The sequence below is a fragment of the Anser brachyrhynchus genome (assembly GCF_964034855.1).
Source record: "Anser brachyrhynchus genome assembly, chromosome: 5".
Taxonomy (NCBI): domain Eukaryota; kingdom Metazoa; phylum Chordata; class Aves; order Anseriformes; family Anatidae; genus Anser; species Anser brachyrhynchus.
Window position 1 is genome coordinate 31,709,602 of NC_137699.1, and position 18,123 is coordinate 31,727,724.

Consider the following 18,123-nt stretch of genomic DNA (forward strand, 5'->3'; position numbering starts at 1 on the left):
TAGTGTAGGCACTAAATAACTGAAGGGATAGTCTCTGCTCATGCTCGTTAGATCCACCTAAAATAGATGTAAGTTATGTTGAGATTTGAGGAAATGCTGTTGGGTATCTAAAGACACTTCTTTGCTCAATTCCTGTGCTTTCTACAGCCACTCTTTCATGCTAGCCAGACCAAGCTCCCCAGCCTTGCCAGTTGCTGCAGAAACCTTTTTCTTATCTATGTGGGTTTTGTCACCATCTTTGCCAGCGTCTTCATCTGTTGTCAGCTCCTTATTGCTGTTTGCTCTGTCAGAAACAAAGATGATAGGCTAGAAGAAGGAAGACAGTAAAAGAGAAGTGGAAATTACACAAGAAACAGTAGTAGGGAAAGTATTTGGGGACACCCATTTTGTGGTAAAGTGCATGCAGACAGATCTGGGAAAGGAAAAAAAAAAAGAGGAATTTCTGAAGTTACTGTTCTTCTCATGCCAAAAAGAAATCTACAGAAGTCTTTGTGCAATTTTTGGCTTCTTTGCTTTCCTGTTCAGAAATGCACTAACACTTTAAATGTTGTTTTAAAAAAATGTATAGATAATGTCTCACTGATTCTCAATTCATCTGAATTTTCCCTTCTCTATGAAGGACAGTAGCACTGAAAGAAGAACAGAATCCACATCCTGCATGAAGAATGTGTATTTGTGTAGGAGCTTGTTAATTATGTGAATCATATGTTATTTCTCTTTTAATTCTTGAGGCATTCAACTCTAAGGAGCCACATGCAATTGTTCTGTTTTACTGTATTTAAAGCAAAGAAAGCTGCTACCAGATGTGAATGTGTTATCCTAGAGTATTAATTGCAATCAACCTCTCTTGAGATTAACATGTCTGGTTAGATTTTCAAGGTCCTTGTAGGAAACATAATTGTATATGGTGATCTGATTTATGTTGATTTGTGGACAATTTTGGGGTATATATGAAAGAAGAATCCAAATTGGAGTCAACCACATTCATCCTCAAAATGTTTCCCTTGTGGGTCTTTTTGTACCCTTCCTCTGGCTGATACTATTCCTTGGAACCTCAGAGTATGGTTTTCGGTTGCTAAATATACTGCATAGATCTGAAAGGAGAATCCTGAACTCTGGTGAACAGAAACTTAGGAAAGAGGAGTAGATGCACTGGGCGATGGAAAGGGAATGTGAGGGCATGTGTCTGGAGAAGGGGTGCATTTCACCAGAAAGAGGTGTGAGGGTGCCTGTGGAGGGGCAGGCAGGAGGATCATCTGAGCAACTCAGAGGTTCAAGCTTATAAAACTGAACAAGTTTTGTTACGGCTTTGCCCCCTCCTTGAGTGAGAGAGGTACCTGATGCTATAGCTGTATTCCATCAGATTTTAGTGTAGGAAGGCAAAATCTTTGCTCCCTGAAAACTTCCTCTGACTCAGTGCTAACTAGATAATTAGTTGACTAACTAGATCTGTTTCTAGATGCAGAGAATTCACTAATGATATGGAGGAACTCCGCTGCATGCATTGCACATGCTTTTTGCCTTGTTGCCATTCAGCAAATTGCACAAGTACCCACCTTGCCTTTTTTCTTCTTCTGTTTGAACAAAAACACAATAATTTTTTTTAAACAGAATTACAGATTTTAGCCACATTATTCAGAGATAGAAAAAAGAAAGTATAACTGTAGAAATGGGAAAATAAATGTAAGAAAGGGAAAGAGAAAAGAAGCTGCTCTTTTCTATCTAGTTCCTATATTCACACAGGTTTCAAAAGGAAGGGAAAATACACCCGTAAAGAAATTGCATACTGAAGGACAGAAATTGAGGAAAACATAACAAAACGGTGGCCCATCTTGTCTGGGGCTCTGTATACTTGAATGAAATCTCTACTGTATCTTTATCTCTGACTATTCTATTTCTTTTTCCCAACCAGTCAGTGGAAATTGGACTTCTGTGCCCACAAATCTATGTGAAGTGGCAATTAAATTCCACCAGATTTGGACAGCTATTCTGTTATCATGACAGCAAACAGAAGAGAAACACTTCTGAGCAAGGTTTGATGAAGCTCAGTTCTGCACAAGGGCATTTCCCCCCTCCCCCCGATCCCACCCCCCAAATCTAAATGTACTGTATGCTCTAATTTATTGCTATACAGATGTGTAAAACCCCAGGCCAGAGTTAGTTTCTCATGGATTATAGTTTGAATCATAGTATCATTAGAATCCCTTTCCAGAAAGCTTGTTCTTCAAAATAAGACATTATTTTCTTTATTAGATGAGATGCTAATTTCACAACGAAACAAACAAAAAATCCCAGAGCACAGAGCTAGGCTTCCCCCAGTACCTGAATACTCTCAAATGATGGAGGCAAAGGCAAGGTTTAGTATGCTACACCTTCATGCCAGGGGCAGATTTCAAATCTGGCAAAAAGATTTTGGTCTGTCTGAATCAGAAAGTAGCATATATAATGTCAAGTGTTATTAGGAGTATCTTGATGAGAAAATGTGAGAATTTATGTTAAAGGAGCTGTCACGTAGTTGTAAATGGTTTCCTGCTATAGGTTTCCTTAAATGTGACACTCCTTCCCTCCCTCCCCTCTATACACACAAAAGAGGCACAGGACAGTACTTACTGATGGACGGTCTGCCTCAATCATGTTTTCAACCTCCCTAGAAGAAAGCAGAAAGTAAATAAATCAGGCAAGTAGCTGTTCAGAACAGTGTTTGTTTATCTGGTTAGTAAGCAGCCACTTGAACTTTCCAAACAGCAGTGGTATAGGTTGGTTTCTGAGCATTACAGCAGCAGACTCTGGATGTAACTTCCCCAGTTTGAGCTGAGCATCCCAAGTACTGCTGCCAGGAGCACTGCTGCCTGGTTTATTCCTCTTAGAGCCTTCACAACACTGAATGTCAACAGCCGGGAGTAAAACAGAGGCTTTATGGCCTAAGTGAAGTGATACTGGCTGCAGTTTGAGCTCTGGAAAACTAGTTGAAGAGCAGGATGTAAAAGGAATAACTACCTATTCCTGTATTCTGTTCATGACACAGAGCAGTAAATAACAAACTTGTTTTCATCATAAAAATGGTGGAGGATATGTTTACAAAGGGTATCCTGCAAGTAGGAAGCTTATCCACAGACAATTCTAAACAGGTTCTTGTTAAACTATAAGGTAAACTTGTGGAAGTAAATTCACAGCTTGGAGTTTCTAATGGGGTTAAGAAAATGAAGAGCAGGGTGTTGCAGACTGGGAAAATAACAGACTAGTGAGCTCACCTCTACCTTTAGAGACAGATAAGTACATCTGCGACTTACTCTGAAAGACTTCTTTTCTCTGAGAAAACCCTCAGGATGAATTCTCCCTCCTGGTGGGGTTCATATGTTGATGGTATGACAACGTACTCGCTGGGAGGCAGCCGGAAGCGCTCAGAGATTTCTCGCATGTTTATGTAGGTCTTACTTCTAGCTTTGGAGGCATTGTAGAGGAAAAAATCCTTTTGCAAGTGGTGCTTAGTGCCATGCATCTGCAGAACAAAGGAACTAGCATGTCGTCTTATCCATTTACCAGGTGGCTCCTCATGCAAGCAGCACATGGTCAAGACAGAAAACACAAATTCAGCAGCAGAAGCTTTTTTTTTTTTTTGCTAAAGATAGTTCATGAAAGGTATTCATTCAAATATGAAGTCAAGAATTGTGGGCTAAAAACACATACTAGTTGTCTTCTGCAGAAATAACTACCTTTAAAATAAGTCTGCAAACACACCATTTACATTGTCAACTTTACATTTTTCAGGTAACACAGCCTTCATGTGAGCTTATTTGCAGAACTTGTGGTGCCAAAGATTCAGCTACTGGCAGGATCAGGACGACTCCATCTGTGCACTTATAATGCATTTTCTTCAATGGCTGAAAATACCATTTGTTTTCCAAACAAGTTCTGAGACTGTAGAGCAAACTCTAGGGCAGCTGGCATTATTTGCAGGAGGAAACAGAAATGGTTTAAGGGTCTTCTGCATGGGGTGTAATGTCTAAGTGCTAGCTGATGCTGCTTCCTGCAGTTCAGGTTTACCAACCAACTCTGAAAGGTGTGGCTGGGCCTCACATAGAATAGAAAAGAAGGACTGAGTAAAAGGTGCAGACGTAAACAGGGTGTGAGCGAGAAGGAATTCAAAATGACTTACAAAATATTACTAAACACTCAAAGCAGAAAGGTTAGTGGTTTCACTTCTGTAACATCCTTGGAAAAAAAAACTTGACCAGACATTTTCCTACTGGCTTACAGACAGGCAGAACAGTAACTCTAGCTGTGAGAACACCCCAAGAAGTCAGCCAGTTCCCATTCAGCTCATACCTCTTTGGGCACCTAAGGGAGAAACAAAGGGAAGAAACAGAGGTATTAGGTGAGCCCACTTGCTTATAGATCATATAGAAGGGTTTTCACATAGATTTCTGGGGATGCAGCCAGTAATGAAAATGCTCCAAGTTATATAAATATTCTAATCAATTTATTTTCCTTTGCAGATTTCTTAGGATCTATATGAGATCCATTAAGACTTGAAGTAAATATGCCTGTGCAAGGGACTGAGCAAATTGACTTCTTCCTGAAGTCACTAGGGGGACAGGTGTTGATCACTACCTTTGTCTTGGGTATGTTTCCCTTTTTACACGATTCTACCATTGGAATGTTTAGTTTCAGCGTGGATGAATAGGAGATTGAAGGATATATGGGAAAAAAATGTTAAAATCTGGCTTTAAGTCACTATAAAAGCCTTTAAAAGTGCGTTACTTATAGATAGGGTAAACCCTGAGGTTACTGTGGGCTAAATGATTATAAAGCCGTGAATTTCCTTATTCTTTTCCATTCATTTCCTTGCAAAGTAAAAATTGCAATTCATGTAGTCAGGATGAACAATTCAGTGACTCTTGGTAAAAGCATACTGCCAAAAGTGGGGACCTGATGCTAAGAACCAAGTCTAGAGCTGGTACCTCATAGATGGCAAAGCCAATGGTGTACAGGTTGGCTCCCAGCTTGCGTTCTTTCCTCCTGTTTTTCTGCATCAGTGCAACAAGGAAGCTGCAGATAACCTCTTCATCCTCAGGATCGTCATCTTCCTCCAGGAGCTTCAAACGATACTGGGGATTGGTCCAAAATGTATCTGTGAAATGCCACCAACAACCCCAAGCAAACATGTAAAGCTTCAGTTTTCTAACAATACTTATGACCAAAGAGAACTTCTCCATTCCCTGTCTGTGATTCCTGAGGGAAAGGATAAAATTGGGTTTCTATTTATATGTATTTATTTATTTTCATGTGTTTTCAGTTTTACATAGTTATAAGGAAGATTTAAAATGAAGAATTAGCATCTGACAAACATACAAAGAACTGAAAGCTGGCGTAATTTATCCGTGGATTTCCCGAGTGAAATCAAGCTGATAGAGTGAAATTGATATCTCTTACCTGAGGCACTGCAAAGTATTTGAACAATGATTTATCTTTGCCAGGCCTGCCTGTTTGGGTTTATGAGGTACTGTCACAAACATGATGACAGAAGATTTCCAGATGGAAAATCGCTTGGCTCATCTATTGAGGAATCAAAGATTTCCTATGGCTGAGCACTGATGTAGCCTGTGGGATGTAATATAGTCCCTGTCAAAGTGGTGATATCTCTTAAGACTTATTGCTCACCTGGATAATTGCGGCAGCCTCCAGCTGAGCAGCCTCTCACCCAGCGCCCTTCATTGACTGACACAGTCCAGGTCTGGAGTTTATCAGCTTCCAGAGTATCAGGTGTGAGGTTACAGATCTCAAGTTTTGTGAAATGCCTCATGAAATCTTCGAAAGATATCCTGGAGGAATTGAGGGGAAGATGAATCTGAATGAATGTACATGGTGGGTGGTTAACTGAAAGATATACTGCTCCTGGAGAGGTGGTGGAGAGTGACCCACATTACTGCCCCCATTAGGGCAAGTTTGACATGGGAGCTCTGTGATTTCCTAACGCATTTGACCTGTTGGTCAATTAACACAGGTACAGCTCCAAAATGGGGGACACCAAAATGAGAGGATGGTGCATAGGAAGAAGGATAGAGAGCTTGTCAAGTGTGGGATAACTAGAGGGACTGTGCTGGTAGGGCTCAATAAACCCTGGTGGGAGATGGAGATTGCAGAGCAGGGGTTATTTGGAAATATGAGGGGAAACAGATTACTGTAATTGTTTTAACACACTTAAGTAGTGCAGTATGATTAATTTTTGCTGTAGTTGCACATCTAGAGAAACACAATTTTTTTGACTGATATTCTCACCAGAACTCCCCATCCTCTGCGATCTTGTGTTGTAGACGGATTTTCTCTGCTTCATTAATGAAGTTCCACTCTTCTGATCTTCAAAGGAGTAAACAAGCTACATTACACTTTTGCAATACACAATTTTCTCTAAAAATTTCTGCTCTTTACTGTAAGTCTCTGTTGAAATTCAAGTGTTGTCATTCTACATTGACAAAAAAAATTGCTTTGTGAGATCTGCAACCATTTGTTCTCAATGCTACCATCTCCACATGCTCAAACGGAGAAGGAATTGCTCTGCTCCTTTCCACCTTCACTTCAGACTTCCTACTAGCAGCTCTTAGAAATCTGTTCTTTATTTTATTTAGCATAATGACAAAAGTGCTTGCAGACGATCATTGCCAGAGTAGCTACTGAAATTCCTTTTTGCAAAACATGATGAGAAGCTTCATCCAAACATGCTCATGTGCTGACATCTTGCTTCACCCAGTTTTTCCATAACTTGAAAGATTCTTCTACTGTAAATTCTTTAACTTCTTGTTTTGAATATGAACATTGCTGACCTTGCTAGACAGTAAAAACAGACTAAATGTATCATTAGACTGGCTTTCCATTGGTTAAATCCCCTTCTCTCAACATCTTTTCTAGGTATGCTTTGCTTTCTACAGCTTTATCTAAGCACTGAAATATGATGTTCTTCAAAATGCCAGAAAAGACCATTTAAATACCTCCTTGTTAAATACTAGGACCATGCACAAGCTGTCTAAGGGCAAATGAAGCTGCATTATTATTTTTTTTGTTTAAATCAAATGAAGTTGCTGGATGCTTCTTACTCACTTATCACTCCAAGGTCCGTTCCATTCCACCTGTCCCCAAGGGTTTCTCAACCTTACCAGGCGTATTTTTTCCCCTTTAAATATTGTCTAATTGAAAGAGAAGGCAACATAAATCAGCTGAATTATTTTGTGAGAAATAGGCTCAAAAAGGAAATGCTCTGTCTGACTCATCCCTGATACCAGCTCCCCCAAGTGATGGTGATTTTCAAGGCCATCACCCAGCCTGACCTGACTTGAGCGAGTGCAGGGAGACTGTAAGACCAAGAGGTGGCCAGCTATGGCCACCTTTGCCCATGCAGACCATGGAGGAACACCCATTTACCCAGAAAGCCAAAACTTGGGTTTGTTTCTCCACAATGCTGCTCTTTCATTTAATTATTAGATTTGTTTCATAACTCATCTCCCCCTCCTCTCTTTTTTTGCCCCCCAATTCCCAACTTTGCCAGTGTGCATGATGCTATGCCATTCTAGACCACAGGTCCCCACAGTAGGAGGAAAGGGACTGTACGTACCTCTTCCACAGCTGTGACAGAGTAGGCGTGACCTTTGACCAGCCCACAAGACATCCGGGTTTCATACTGCATTGGCACTATGGTCTGTTAGACACAGGATAAAAATTTGTGAAAGGCACGAGAAGCTCAGCCAGCTGCTCTGAGGCGGGAGGGAGGATGATGCTGTTTGGGTGATGAAGTCTTTTTTTTTTTTTTTTTGTCTTGTTCCCTTTTTCCCATTTATCAAGGTGACCAAGCTTAGTGTCCACAGAATTAACATTATTGATTAAAAAGGAGTGAAGAATTAATTTAAAGAGCAAAAAGTTAATAATATTCATTGTAGAGGACAATTTGTGATTTACCTTTTCCCCTTTGTGTAGTTTGCTTTTTTTTTTTTCCACTCAGAACATGCTAGTATATAGCATACCTAATCAAAATGATTAAATTTTCTATTAGTAGGACTGTTCAGCCTGGAATAGTGTGTTCTTGTATGGCTCAGTAAGGTTATTGCAGATTAAACTGGAAACTTCAGAGCAGCTCAACATGTATTAGGATACTTTCATCTTAACACACTGCTGCAATGTTATCACAACAATGTTAAAAAAAAAAGTTCATACTGTTTTTACTAAATTACACTATTAAAAAAATATATATATATCTCCTGTGGAGATGTACATTTTATTCCATAATCTCTGTGACTGTAATTTTTTCAGCTGGCACACAGGAAGGGTGTAGCTTTCTTCAGCAGATATAAATACATTTGATGTCTTGGTAATCAACTGTTACTGTAAGTGATGCATTTTTATTTATAAGTCTGAAAATACTACTTACGTGGGAGATAAAGAATTGAGAGCAGGGTGGCAGGTTTATATAGTTCAGTATCCTTGCAGGAGAAATCACTAAGAATAGTGGGAAAGGAAGGCTACACTAAGTGCACGTGGACCATGTGTGAAACTTCCCTTCCTTCATTCCCTCACAGAGAAATGACTGTGAGGCCCTGCCAGTAACTCTTCCATCTGTTTTTTGATGCATCTGAGGACATAAGAAAGTCAGGGCTGGAAATGGAGAATTAGTAAGGTCACACAGTTACATTCTCAGGTTGCGCAGGGAGGAATCTCATCCAAATACTTCTTGGCTGTCACAGTTATTTTCCATTATTTCCTTTCTGCTCTTGTTTCTTTATCTTGCTCTAGATTCTATACTCTTCCCATCTATTACCTCCTATCTATTTCCATTTTTCTTAATTTCTTCTCATGTTGTCACTTTCATTACTTAGCAGAACCCCTTTCACTCTTTTCTATTTAAGAACATTATTTTCTGTTGCTGGAACCCTGATCCACTTCTCTGGAGTGCTTCTGAGGTCTGCATTGTCTGCCTCTTTCCATCAAGAGCCATGATATTTTCTAGTGATGGCTCAGGAGTGTAACAACCAGCAGCAAAACAGTTGCTGGCACAGCAACTATAGAAAGAGTTTCGTAACGTTCCATCACTAGACAGTGACCAAGGGGGAAATTCCCCTCAGAACATGGGTGATTTGGACAGTCATGCGTGCAAAAGAACTGGGCTTTCCCAAAGAGTTACACCATTTCAGTCTTTCAGGAAGACTAAATATGGATGACTAAAGCGGAAAAAATGGCTACTTCTGCTGCAAATGCAGAAGAGTTTGCATAATCAAAAGTTTTAGAAATGTAGTATGCTTTTTTGGTGTTTTTTTCTCTTCTCGGTAAAGTGAGAGAAGTAATTTCTGTCACTAAAACACAGCTCCCTAAAAGGCAAGGTATGACAACTGTCTGGTAGAGAGAAGGGGACAGTAATGTGTTCATTTACAGATTTGGAAGCTTTTAAGTTTTAAGTTAAGATATGGGGTTTTTATCTAATGTTTTTAATAGCCCTCCTTTTATTTTTCTAGATACACAGCAACTTGAGCATATGAATTTTTTTCATAACACACACCAAACTAGACATGTTTTTTCCTTTTCCTTGTTGTGCTTTTAAAATTAGGATCGTAAAGGCAGTAATCTAATAGGAGCTCTCCACCTATCTCTGAGTGTTCACTCACTCCAAGTCCACCCCACGAGCAGACTCCCCTCCATTTGTGGGCAGTGTTCCATAGTTCTTTGTTTCAAAGTAAATTCACCAAGACCTTTTGTGCCTGGAGTGAGAGCTATACAGAGCTTGCTACTAATTTCTTTCTCAAAAAACCCCACGCAGTCTGGGAACTTGTTCCATCCTAATATTTTAATTCTCTCACTCTTTACATCCTCCATAAGTGAGGGACTTGCTAAAATGCATTAATCGTTTCCTGTTACTAAACTTAATAACAAATGTGGAACTTAGACGTATTTTATGTGAATCTGCTTTCATTTCTACTGTACAAGTAAGCTCTGAAAATTGGAAGCCTGTACCAGAAGTCAGCAGCCCTTTGCATCAGTATCAGCAAAGCCCTCTAGATAGGTGTATCAGTGATGGATACACTTGGAAGGACTGAAGTCCTTAAACATGTATGTCAAATAGCATTCAAAAGAACAGATCTTTACTGTTGGGATAATTCAGTGAAGTGAAATAAGGATTTAAAATTGTAAGTGATATGTTTCTCTAACTGTTCTGTAAATAAAAGTCCTGTGAAATTAACTACTTCTAGAAATGTACAAACCCAGGCTGGCCTTTCATCTGTCCCCTGGTAGTCCACAGTGGGGTGAGACATCTGTGCATTTTCTAGATTCTTCACCATTCGAGCAATCAGTTCGCCAATGTCGCTTCGAGGAGCTGATCCGTAGGAAAAGCCTAAGTTATCCTGAGACAGAGAATAGGAGAAAAGTTCAGCGTGGAAAGAGGAGGCAGGGAGAGCAAAGAGAAATAATACAAGAAAGAGGAGTGTTTTTTGTTTGTTCGTTTTTTAAAAAAAGCCTAGATAGCTTTTCTTCTCTTATCTCTTCAAGATGGTCCATACTCATCTACAGTGGTTGGTATCACTGGTTGTTCTCATGCTTTTATTGCTATGTCACACTAGTTATTGAAACTAGTGGTTTTTTACTTTCACTTCTAAATTAACCACAGTGAATATAGACGATCTAAGGCTATGTTGGGAATCAAGGGATTAACTTCCTAAGCATTTGGACACTTTGAGCATCTTTGACATGAAGATTTGCATCTCAATCAAGTTGCAGCACCCCTCTACTAACCTCTTTTTACTTGAGGTGAAGGCACTGAGGGGGGGGTGATGGTTTTGTTGGCTGGACCCCTTCTCCTGACCTCCCTCTTCTGCTTCTGTTCACTTACCTTTTGGAACTTTCCATTCTCTAATGATAAGTGTTTAGTGCAGGCTGCCCTATCTCCTACAAATGGATGTTTGCTTATGTGGACTAAACCAAGCTGTTCCAAAAGTTGGTATATATTTGATTACAAATGGAGATTTTTGCATATCTTAAGGCTTATCTGTAAAGTTTATATGGACTCACATCAATGGAGCTGGCCATGAGGGATCCTCTGGCAATGGCATGTTTCATGATTTTATAGATATCTTTAGGAGCATCCTTTATCTCATAGAACTCTGTCACTCCTCCTGTGAAGTCCTCCATGGCCTCTGTGGTGTTGCCTCCTTTCAAAGCTTCGTAGGACCCGTGGAGTCTTGGAATGAGAAAAGAATAGCAAGAGTCTCTTTTACATAGATAAAGATATGTACATGTATATACTATATATTTTTTCTCTTATATGTAATATATTTATCTACTGTGTGTATGTATAAATATATATATACATATACTAAATGAATCTGTTTGCTAACCCTTAAATTTATAGTTTTAAAAAATGCCACCTGCAAATAAAAAAGATGTTGAAAGTAAAATGTAGGCTTCTGAATGAATACCCTGAAAATGTGCTTTACCCCATCCCTAATTCTGATCCACTAGACTCTATGCAAAAAGGCAGTGGTATATGCAGAGCTTCTCTACGTGTATTTGACAAGTCCTGTACATGAGTTTAACCACCTCCCCAACCACAGGGAGTGTGGCATGGTGCAGCAGGTGGTTCTTACTTTGCATAAGCCTTTTCCAGGAGAGCGCTCCAGAACTCATTGCGCTGGGAGGACTTGGTGAAGACCAGCTGGTTGTTGTATGTGGGTAGGCAGTCATCGATGACAACGTCCACCCAGTCTCCATAGCGCCAAAACTGAATGAAGGCAAACAGAAAAACCTCTGGGTTCATTCTGTGCAGAGAGGGGGAAACCTGGCTGAAAAGCTGCTCTGGTTTATGCTGAATCTCAAGTCCTTCAGATTTACCTGGTGCTCCTGCAGCCACCTGGATTTTGGACAAGCATGGGGAAAGGCCTGTGGCTGGGGTGAAGCTGTACTGCCAGGTCCTGCAGTACAGGACCAAAAAGCAATGACATGGGGAGGGAGGCAGCCATACTGAAGTACCTAGGGCAATGCATCCATCTTAAGGGAGTCTCTTAAGAGAACCATGGGGAATACGCAGAGCAGCCATTCTTTTCTGGAAAAAAAAAAATCAGTTCTTCAAGAACTTGTTTTTGACAGAGACCAGCTGCTTGTGGGTCTAAAAATAGTTGCTCTTGCCAACCAATGTCTTTGTGTTGGCTGTAGCACTGCATCCGAGCAGCGAGGCAGGACCAAGCACCTGTTGCTTTCCCTTACACACAGGCCTTGCTGATCTGCACATGCTTCGTTGGTGGGTTAATGCTCCCTAATTGCCCTTCTGTGACTGCCCTGTTTGAAGAGTTTAGGGTGAGGGAATTTGATCCTTATTCCTTCTCTGCTCTTGCTCATACTTCCACAGAGTGGGGAAAGGAAAGGGAGGGAACAGGGTGCTAAGAGCTGAGCTTTGAATATAATTACATCTGCTTACTGCTAGATGAAGGGACTCACCTGAAAGTGAAAGATGCCAGCATAGTTTTGTATAAAGGACTGGTCATGAGGTATAACTCTGCAGAGCAGTTTTTTATTCAGTGTCAGACAAGCAATGGCAGCCAGGAACCAGCAGTCACCTGTAAACAAGAGGAAGCAGCAGACAAAATTAAGGGACAGAGCAGCTAGAATCAGAGGGAAAAGCTGAGATACTGCAAAGTGATAAATTAATTCTTAGTACAGCATGCCATGGCCTTTCAGTAAAGGGCTGTTCTCAATGTGTTTTGCAGTACTTGAGCACTTATTTATTTATGCCGTGGAAGTGCTCATTGGCACTATTGGCTACATACACCTGTTAAATAGAATGGAAAGATTAATACATATTAGGAAGACAGTCATGTGATTTGTTATAAAACCGTGAAAGACATGGAAAAGCTGAGAGGGGAATGACTTTCCAAAGCAGCGCAGGTAAGCGCCATATGGATGACAGTTGCAGAGGTGTCACTTGTACATAAGTAGTGGCTTTATATATCAAAGTATTTCTGGGCTTCTGAGCTTAAGTTCTTCAGTATAGGGGTTGCCCTTGACTACAAGACACACTTAGCTGAAGACCTCCAGAAGCTCCTGTTTGAAAATAACAAGACTAAATATCTGAAACAATACAATGGTAGCTGATGAGATTTTAATCCAAGTCAAGTAGCTCCTTATCTCTTATCTTGACTTATTTTGTTCATCCTCTATGCTTGAGAGAAAGACCAAGTTTTGCCAGGTGGTGCTTTGTAACACAGTCATGATATTAGTTGATGAAAAGCAGAGTTGTTTGGTCAAAGTTCTTCCCTAGACTGGTAGTAGGCAGATATCACCATTTTGCTATAGAGAAAGAATTAGTACATGTGTAGTATTATACTGAGAGAATTTAAAATGTCACCTTGGAAGCAAAAGTAAATTAAGTGAGAGCTAAACTCTGATGCAGACTAAAAAGTGCAGGGAAGAAGTAACAATTTCATACCTAATTCTCCTTGGCAGATATCTGTTCTGTTAGCTCCACCAATAATAAATCGTGGATTCTCACAGATTTCCTGTAAAATATAAGCAGATTTTTGAGAAGAAAAAGCATGCATTGGGATGCCTGTTTTCCACAGAAATAAAGGCTGTTTTAGGATAATGGTTTTTCTGTAAGACAGTTTGTGGATATGAAAATCTCTTTCAGAGTTTCATCTGTAGAGCTTCACTAATGAAATATTTTGGAATCTGAATATTCCAGGTTTCAGGCAGCAGAGGGAAGAACTATGTAGGAAGCACCAGCAAATGGAGGTGGGACTATTGCAGTGTTTGCACAGAATCTTTTCCATATTCACTACATCGTTGGTTTCCAAATGGGATGAAAACCCCCACAGGGTTTGGAAAGGCAAGGAAAGTGGTAGGTATAATCTGTCCTACAGGGGGAAATAAAAACAATCTATCTCTAATGTCTCTGCTTTATCCCATCCCTCACATTCAAATGCTTGGTTTTGGGAAGAAAAGGAAGACACCTAACTTTTGGACCATCTCTTGCGAGGGTAAGAAAAGAAAGATATTGCAATCTGAGGACTAGTTTCCTGAATAGCTGCAAATGGGGAAGAAGACATAGTCCAAGAACCCATTTTGCTGGAAGATCACAGGGTTGGAGTGGGAAGGAGAATGAGAATACAACTGATAATTGCTTGTGTGAGTGGAAAAATTGACTGTACAGGTGGCTACCTCTGTGTACTGAAGCATTTTCCCATGTCATCAGGGTAGCCCTGGATTTTCCCAGACTCATGTTTCAGGTCTAATAGTTTCACTTGGCTTTGACCCACTTTTTGCTCCATTGCAGTGTTCAGCAGGGTTGCTTTGATGTAACTATTTGGATTAGTCATAGAGCCAGATAGAGACCATCTCTTCCGGCTCCCTGCAGCCTTACTCTCCCTGTGGAAGGGAATGGAGGGATTGTCCTGTTATTTCAAGCCTCAGTCAGCTGTTCTGAGGTCCAGTTCTGTCAAGGCAGCTGTTTGAGATAACTTCATGCTGTTCTCCACCCACTAGCTTCCTCACATTGTCATGGTGCTGTCTTGAAAACTAGCTGTGAGATATCAGGCTTTGGGATTTTTTTCCCTCCACCATTGCTGCGTTTACGTCCTGACCCTGCTACTACTAAAATAACCAGCTCTGGAATTCAGCATGCTGTATTTTAGATTAAAGTAGTTAGATGATGCTTAATTGTTTCCAAATATTAAATATACATTGATGATTAATTGCTACTCAGTGCAATTTACTACATCTTGAGCTCATTTGCTTTGGAGGATGATCTGTAAAGGAATACAATGGAGGGAATCATACATTTGCCATATGGACTGATTTTAGGCATGACCAAAATGCTTTTCTTGCATTTTTTTTCACAGTGGCTAGATGCATTTAGTACACTGTGGATATGCTTTCAATATTGTATTACTCTGCTTCATCTCCGGCTGTGCTAGTTGTGCTGAGTACAGCCAAGGTTGCAGGGAAAGGTTTCAACATCTTCCAAGGCTGATGAGAAACAGTCAGCAGAGCAAGACAACCTGGTGTTTAAGATGCAGTTAATTCATGTGATCTTCCAGTCTTCCTGGCTGAGCAACAGGTTGCTCCTCATCTCTGAGGTCAAGTTACCAGAGAGAATTCCAATAGGATGCACCTCACTGATGCCATAATTCATCTAGAAAGAGTCTCCTTTGATCAGTGTGACTCAGACTGCCTTGGGTACTGTCCAATGGACCTTTTATATTTGTTGTGTTGATTCAGTTTGTATTGTAGTTTCATTACAAAGAGCCAGAGTGAGCGTTGCAGCAACAGACACAGAACTAAAGGAAAAACCATCCATAGTGCATGCTGTTTTCTGGACAGAGTACTTATGTGCTAGTTGGAAGAGAGCAATGGAAAACACAAAGGCAGCATGCAACTGAAAATGGCATCTGACTTCTGTTACATTTTCCTTAGCTTTTGTTCTCTGTCAGGAAAAGTCCTGCAGTCAGGTTATACTGTTGCAGTAAAAGGCATTTATTCCTTTAAAAAATGCTTGTAATAGACTATAGTTTTCTAAGTAAATTCCCTAAACCCATCCCATCAAGCAGAGGAAGAATCTTCTTGGCCAAAGAGTTCATGGGCTGCTGCTTTTCCCTTGGCCCCTTATGGTCCAGACCTTGTTTGCCATGACATGGCTGCACTTCAGGCTTCAAGGCAGAGCCCACCCTTGTCAGACATCAAACTGGTTGTAGAGTTCCAGAGTTGGATTCCCCTCAGCTGAAAGTCCTGCCTTGCTGGTAATAAACACTGTCCTTGTTTTGTGGTAGCAGTGTCCTCATCTCCCAGAGCTAATGTGAAATTTCCAGAGGAAAGCAGGACATCTACCTAGGAGCTGTTAGCAATCTAATTTTATGACAGGAAACCTATGCTTCCCTGTGACCTAGTTCAATGTAACATTAAACAAACTCTTCCAGATGCCCTTGTCACCACCACCAGCTGATAAACCATACTGTGCACCTCAGCAGCCTGGTCAGATGAGGCACTGAAGCCTCCTCTGGTTGCTTTCGGCTGGAGGGCCGATTCCCTCCGTGCACGGGGCCTGCAGCGCAGCAGGACAAGGCTGCCATAGCTGTTGCTTGGCTTTTGCCCAAGCTGTGCTTGCGAGGTCCTCTCTTCACATTCAGGTGGTGGCATGGCCATCACAGTATAGAATTACAGAGGCCTCTTTGCCACCCCCGCAGCAGGCTTCATAGCTGCCCTGTGTGGCAGCCGTCCTTTTGACGGTGACGCTCCTTGTGACCTCCGTGCCCAATCACTTTGGGAGGCGGTGGCAGAGGAGCTGGCCCTTGGGGAGCCCCAACTGTGAAGGGAAGAGCCAGCAGGGTCAGATGCAGGATAGCAGGGGGTAGCTCCAGGGGGATCTTGTCCCTGCTGTGGGGTCCTGCCGAAATCCCAGAAACAGCAGCAGGCGTTCCTTGTGTTAGTACGTAATGCTGAGACCTCAGCTCAGCCATGCTGTTCAGCTGAGGAACATCACTGCTACCAGTGCTTGGTTACGGTGTTTGTGAATGGCAGATAAGCGCCCTTTAGACTGACTGTGATTCCTTGAAAAATACTTGGAAATTCTGGAGAAACTTTCATTCAACAATCCCATGTGGATTTGTGTCATGGAAAATAATGCTCATTTACTACCAGCATCACTCTTTCATGGATATTATCATTCTCCTACATTATTTTTTTTGGGGGGAAAGAAGTTGGATATAAATTGGTTGCATGGCATGGCTAAGGTGACAGAGAAAGCCAGAGGCAGTCAGGAACAGGTCACTTCTTTCCCAGCTCTCTGTTTCAAACAAAATCTTATATCACATGGACCACTTGTTTATTTGCTATTTCTGGGAGTAAGTGACATATGCAATACACTATAGGAAAAGGATTTAGAGTGAAGCTAGTATTAGGATATTCTCTCGGGACTTTCTGAACGGTCTGGTATTTTGTTTTCTTTTAGAATATGTTCTCAAATTCAATGTGAACTTCAATTTCAAGTTACCACTTTACGAGACCACAGTTTATAAACTAGCCACTTTCTTTGCCAAAAAAAATGCCATTACAATTTGATAAGAACAAAACTTATCCATATCTTTATGGTATTATAAAACATGTAATGTTTTGAGTCTATGATGTTCTTTAATATGCCTGTCATGTCTATTCCTGTGTGGAATATTATCAGACATGCCCTGCTGCCAGTGATATATTCTTCAGTTTCAAAGTCCAATAAAGCAAAGTCTTGTGTCAATCTGAGATCTACATATATAGGTCACTTGCATCAGGTCTCAAGAGAAATTTCATTTTGCAGTCATGGTATGGGTCCATTGTAAAAGAAGCAAGCATCACATGCAGCTCTTCCCTCTTTGGGGACCTGCTGGGTACAGCATTGTCCTGAATTACAGGGTAGCTTTAAAAGAAATACATTTGCAACAGAAGGCACAGGCATCTCAACCACCAAGGCCCAGTGGGCCCCAAGCAGGGTAGCCACCCACGTTAGGGTCAGGACCGACTGGTTCTGTGACCCATAGCATGCCAGCACTCAGCAGGCCATGACCCCTACTCTCTGGAGCCCCTGCATCTGCTCCAACCTGTGACTGGTGTCACGGATACATCATTTGCCTGACTCTTGTGTTGCAAAAACAAAGATAGCTTTGGTTTTGGTAATTAGATTGTATTTTGAGTTTTATACAGTCTCAGATGTGTTGTAGCTATGTGAATAGTAAGTATGGATGAGAAAACTTCATTGTTAATAACTGGCCTAAAGAAATACCTTTGGGATAGAGGTCCTGAAGTCTGAACCTTTCTAAAAAAACAGGCTTGATCTGCACACGCTCATTTATATTAGTCAAAGGTGATGGTGCATTGCGTTTTTGATATTTTGATATTTTCATATTCACACTTGTAGACTGTTTGCCCTAGGGTGCTGGTACCTATCCACTATACTGCCATACCGCATTCCTCCCTGTAGAAATATGGGAAATCCCATCCTTTAAAGATGACTGATCACGGCTGCATTTAGCTCATTCACACCCATTTCCAGGAGCTGATGCAGCTGCGGTGATGGTGATGAAGGCGTGAAGCTGCACCCTGCCATGTGACAGTGCAGATGCACAG

The 18,123-nt window shown here is 41.0% G+C and overlaps 1 protein-coding gene across 7 annotated transcripts in view; it reads right to left on the bottom strand.

Annotated features, from left to right (window-relative positions):
* The window catches only part of CAPN3 (calpain 3), a 32,343-nt gene that overhangs the window by 10,845 nt on the left and 3,375 nt on the right, over nt 1-18,123 (bottom strand). For 4 of the 7 annotated variants that reach the window (XR_013952116.1, XM_080594847.1, XM_080594846.1 and 1 more), the window contains exons 2-15: nt 13,454-13,523; nt 12,466-12,584; nt 11,619-11,752; nt 11,044-11,212; nt 10,239-10,379; nt 7,607-7,690; nt 7,096-7,181; nt 6,280-6,357; nt 5,662-5,822; nt 4,944-5,131; nt 3,291-3,499; nt 2,611-2,647; nt 1,557-1,574; nt 205-306 (exon numbers count right to left, since the gene is read on the bottom strand). Coding sequence is in view for 5 of the 7 variants with exons in the window: in XM_080594847.1 (XP_080450973.1) it covers nt 205-306; nt 1,557-1,574; nt 2,611-2,647; nt 3,291-3,499; nt 4,944-5,131; nt 5,662-5,822; nt 6,280-6,357; nt 7,096-7,181; nt 7,607-7,690; nt 10,239-10,379; nt 11,044-11,212; nt 11,619-11,752; nt 12,466-12,584; nt 13,454-13,523 (1,596 nt within the window). In the remaining 2 variants the exon portion in view is untranslated. Of the gene's footprint in view, nt 1-204; nt 307-1,556; nt 1,575-2,610; nt 2,648-3,251; nt 3,516-4,943; nt 5,132-5,661; nt 5,823-6,279; nt 6,358-7,095; nt 7,182-7,606; nt 7,691-10,238; nt 10,380-11,043; nt 11,213-11,618; nt 11,753-12,465; nt 12,585-13,453; nt 13,524-18,123 lie in introns of those variants that run through there. The other 3 variants (XM_080594848.1, XM_080594850.1, XM_080594849.1) reach the window with 3 other exon arrangements.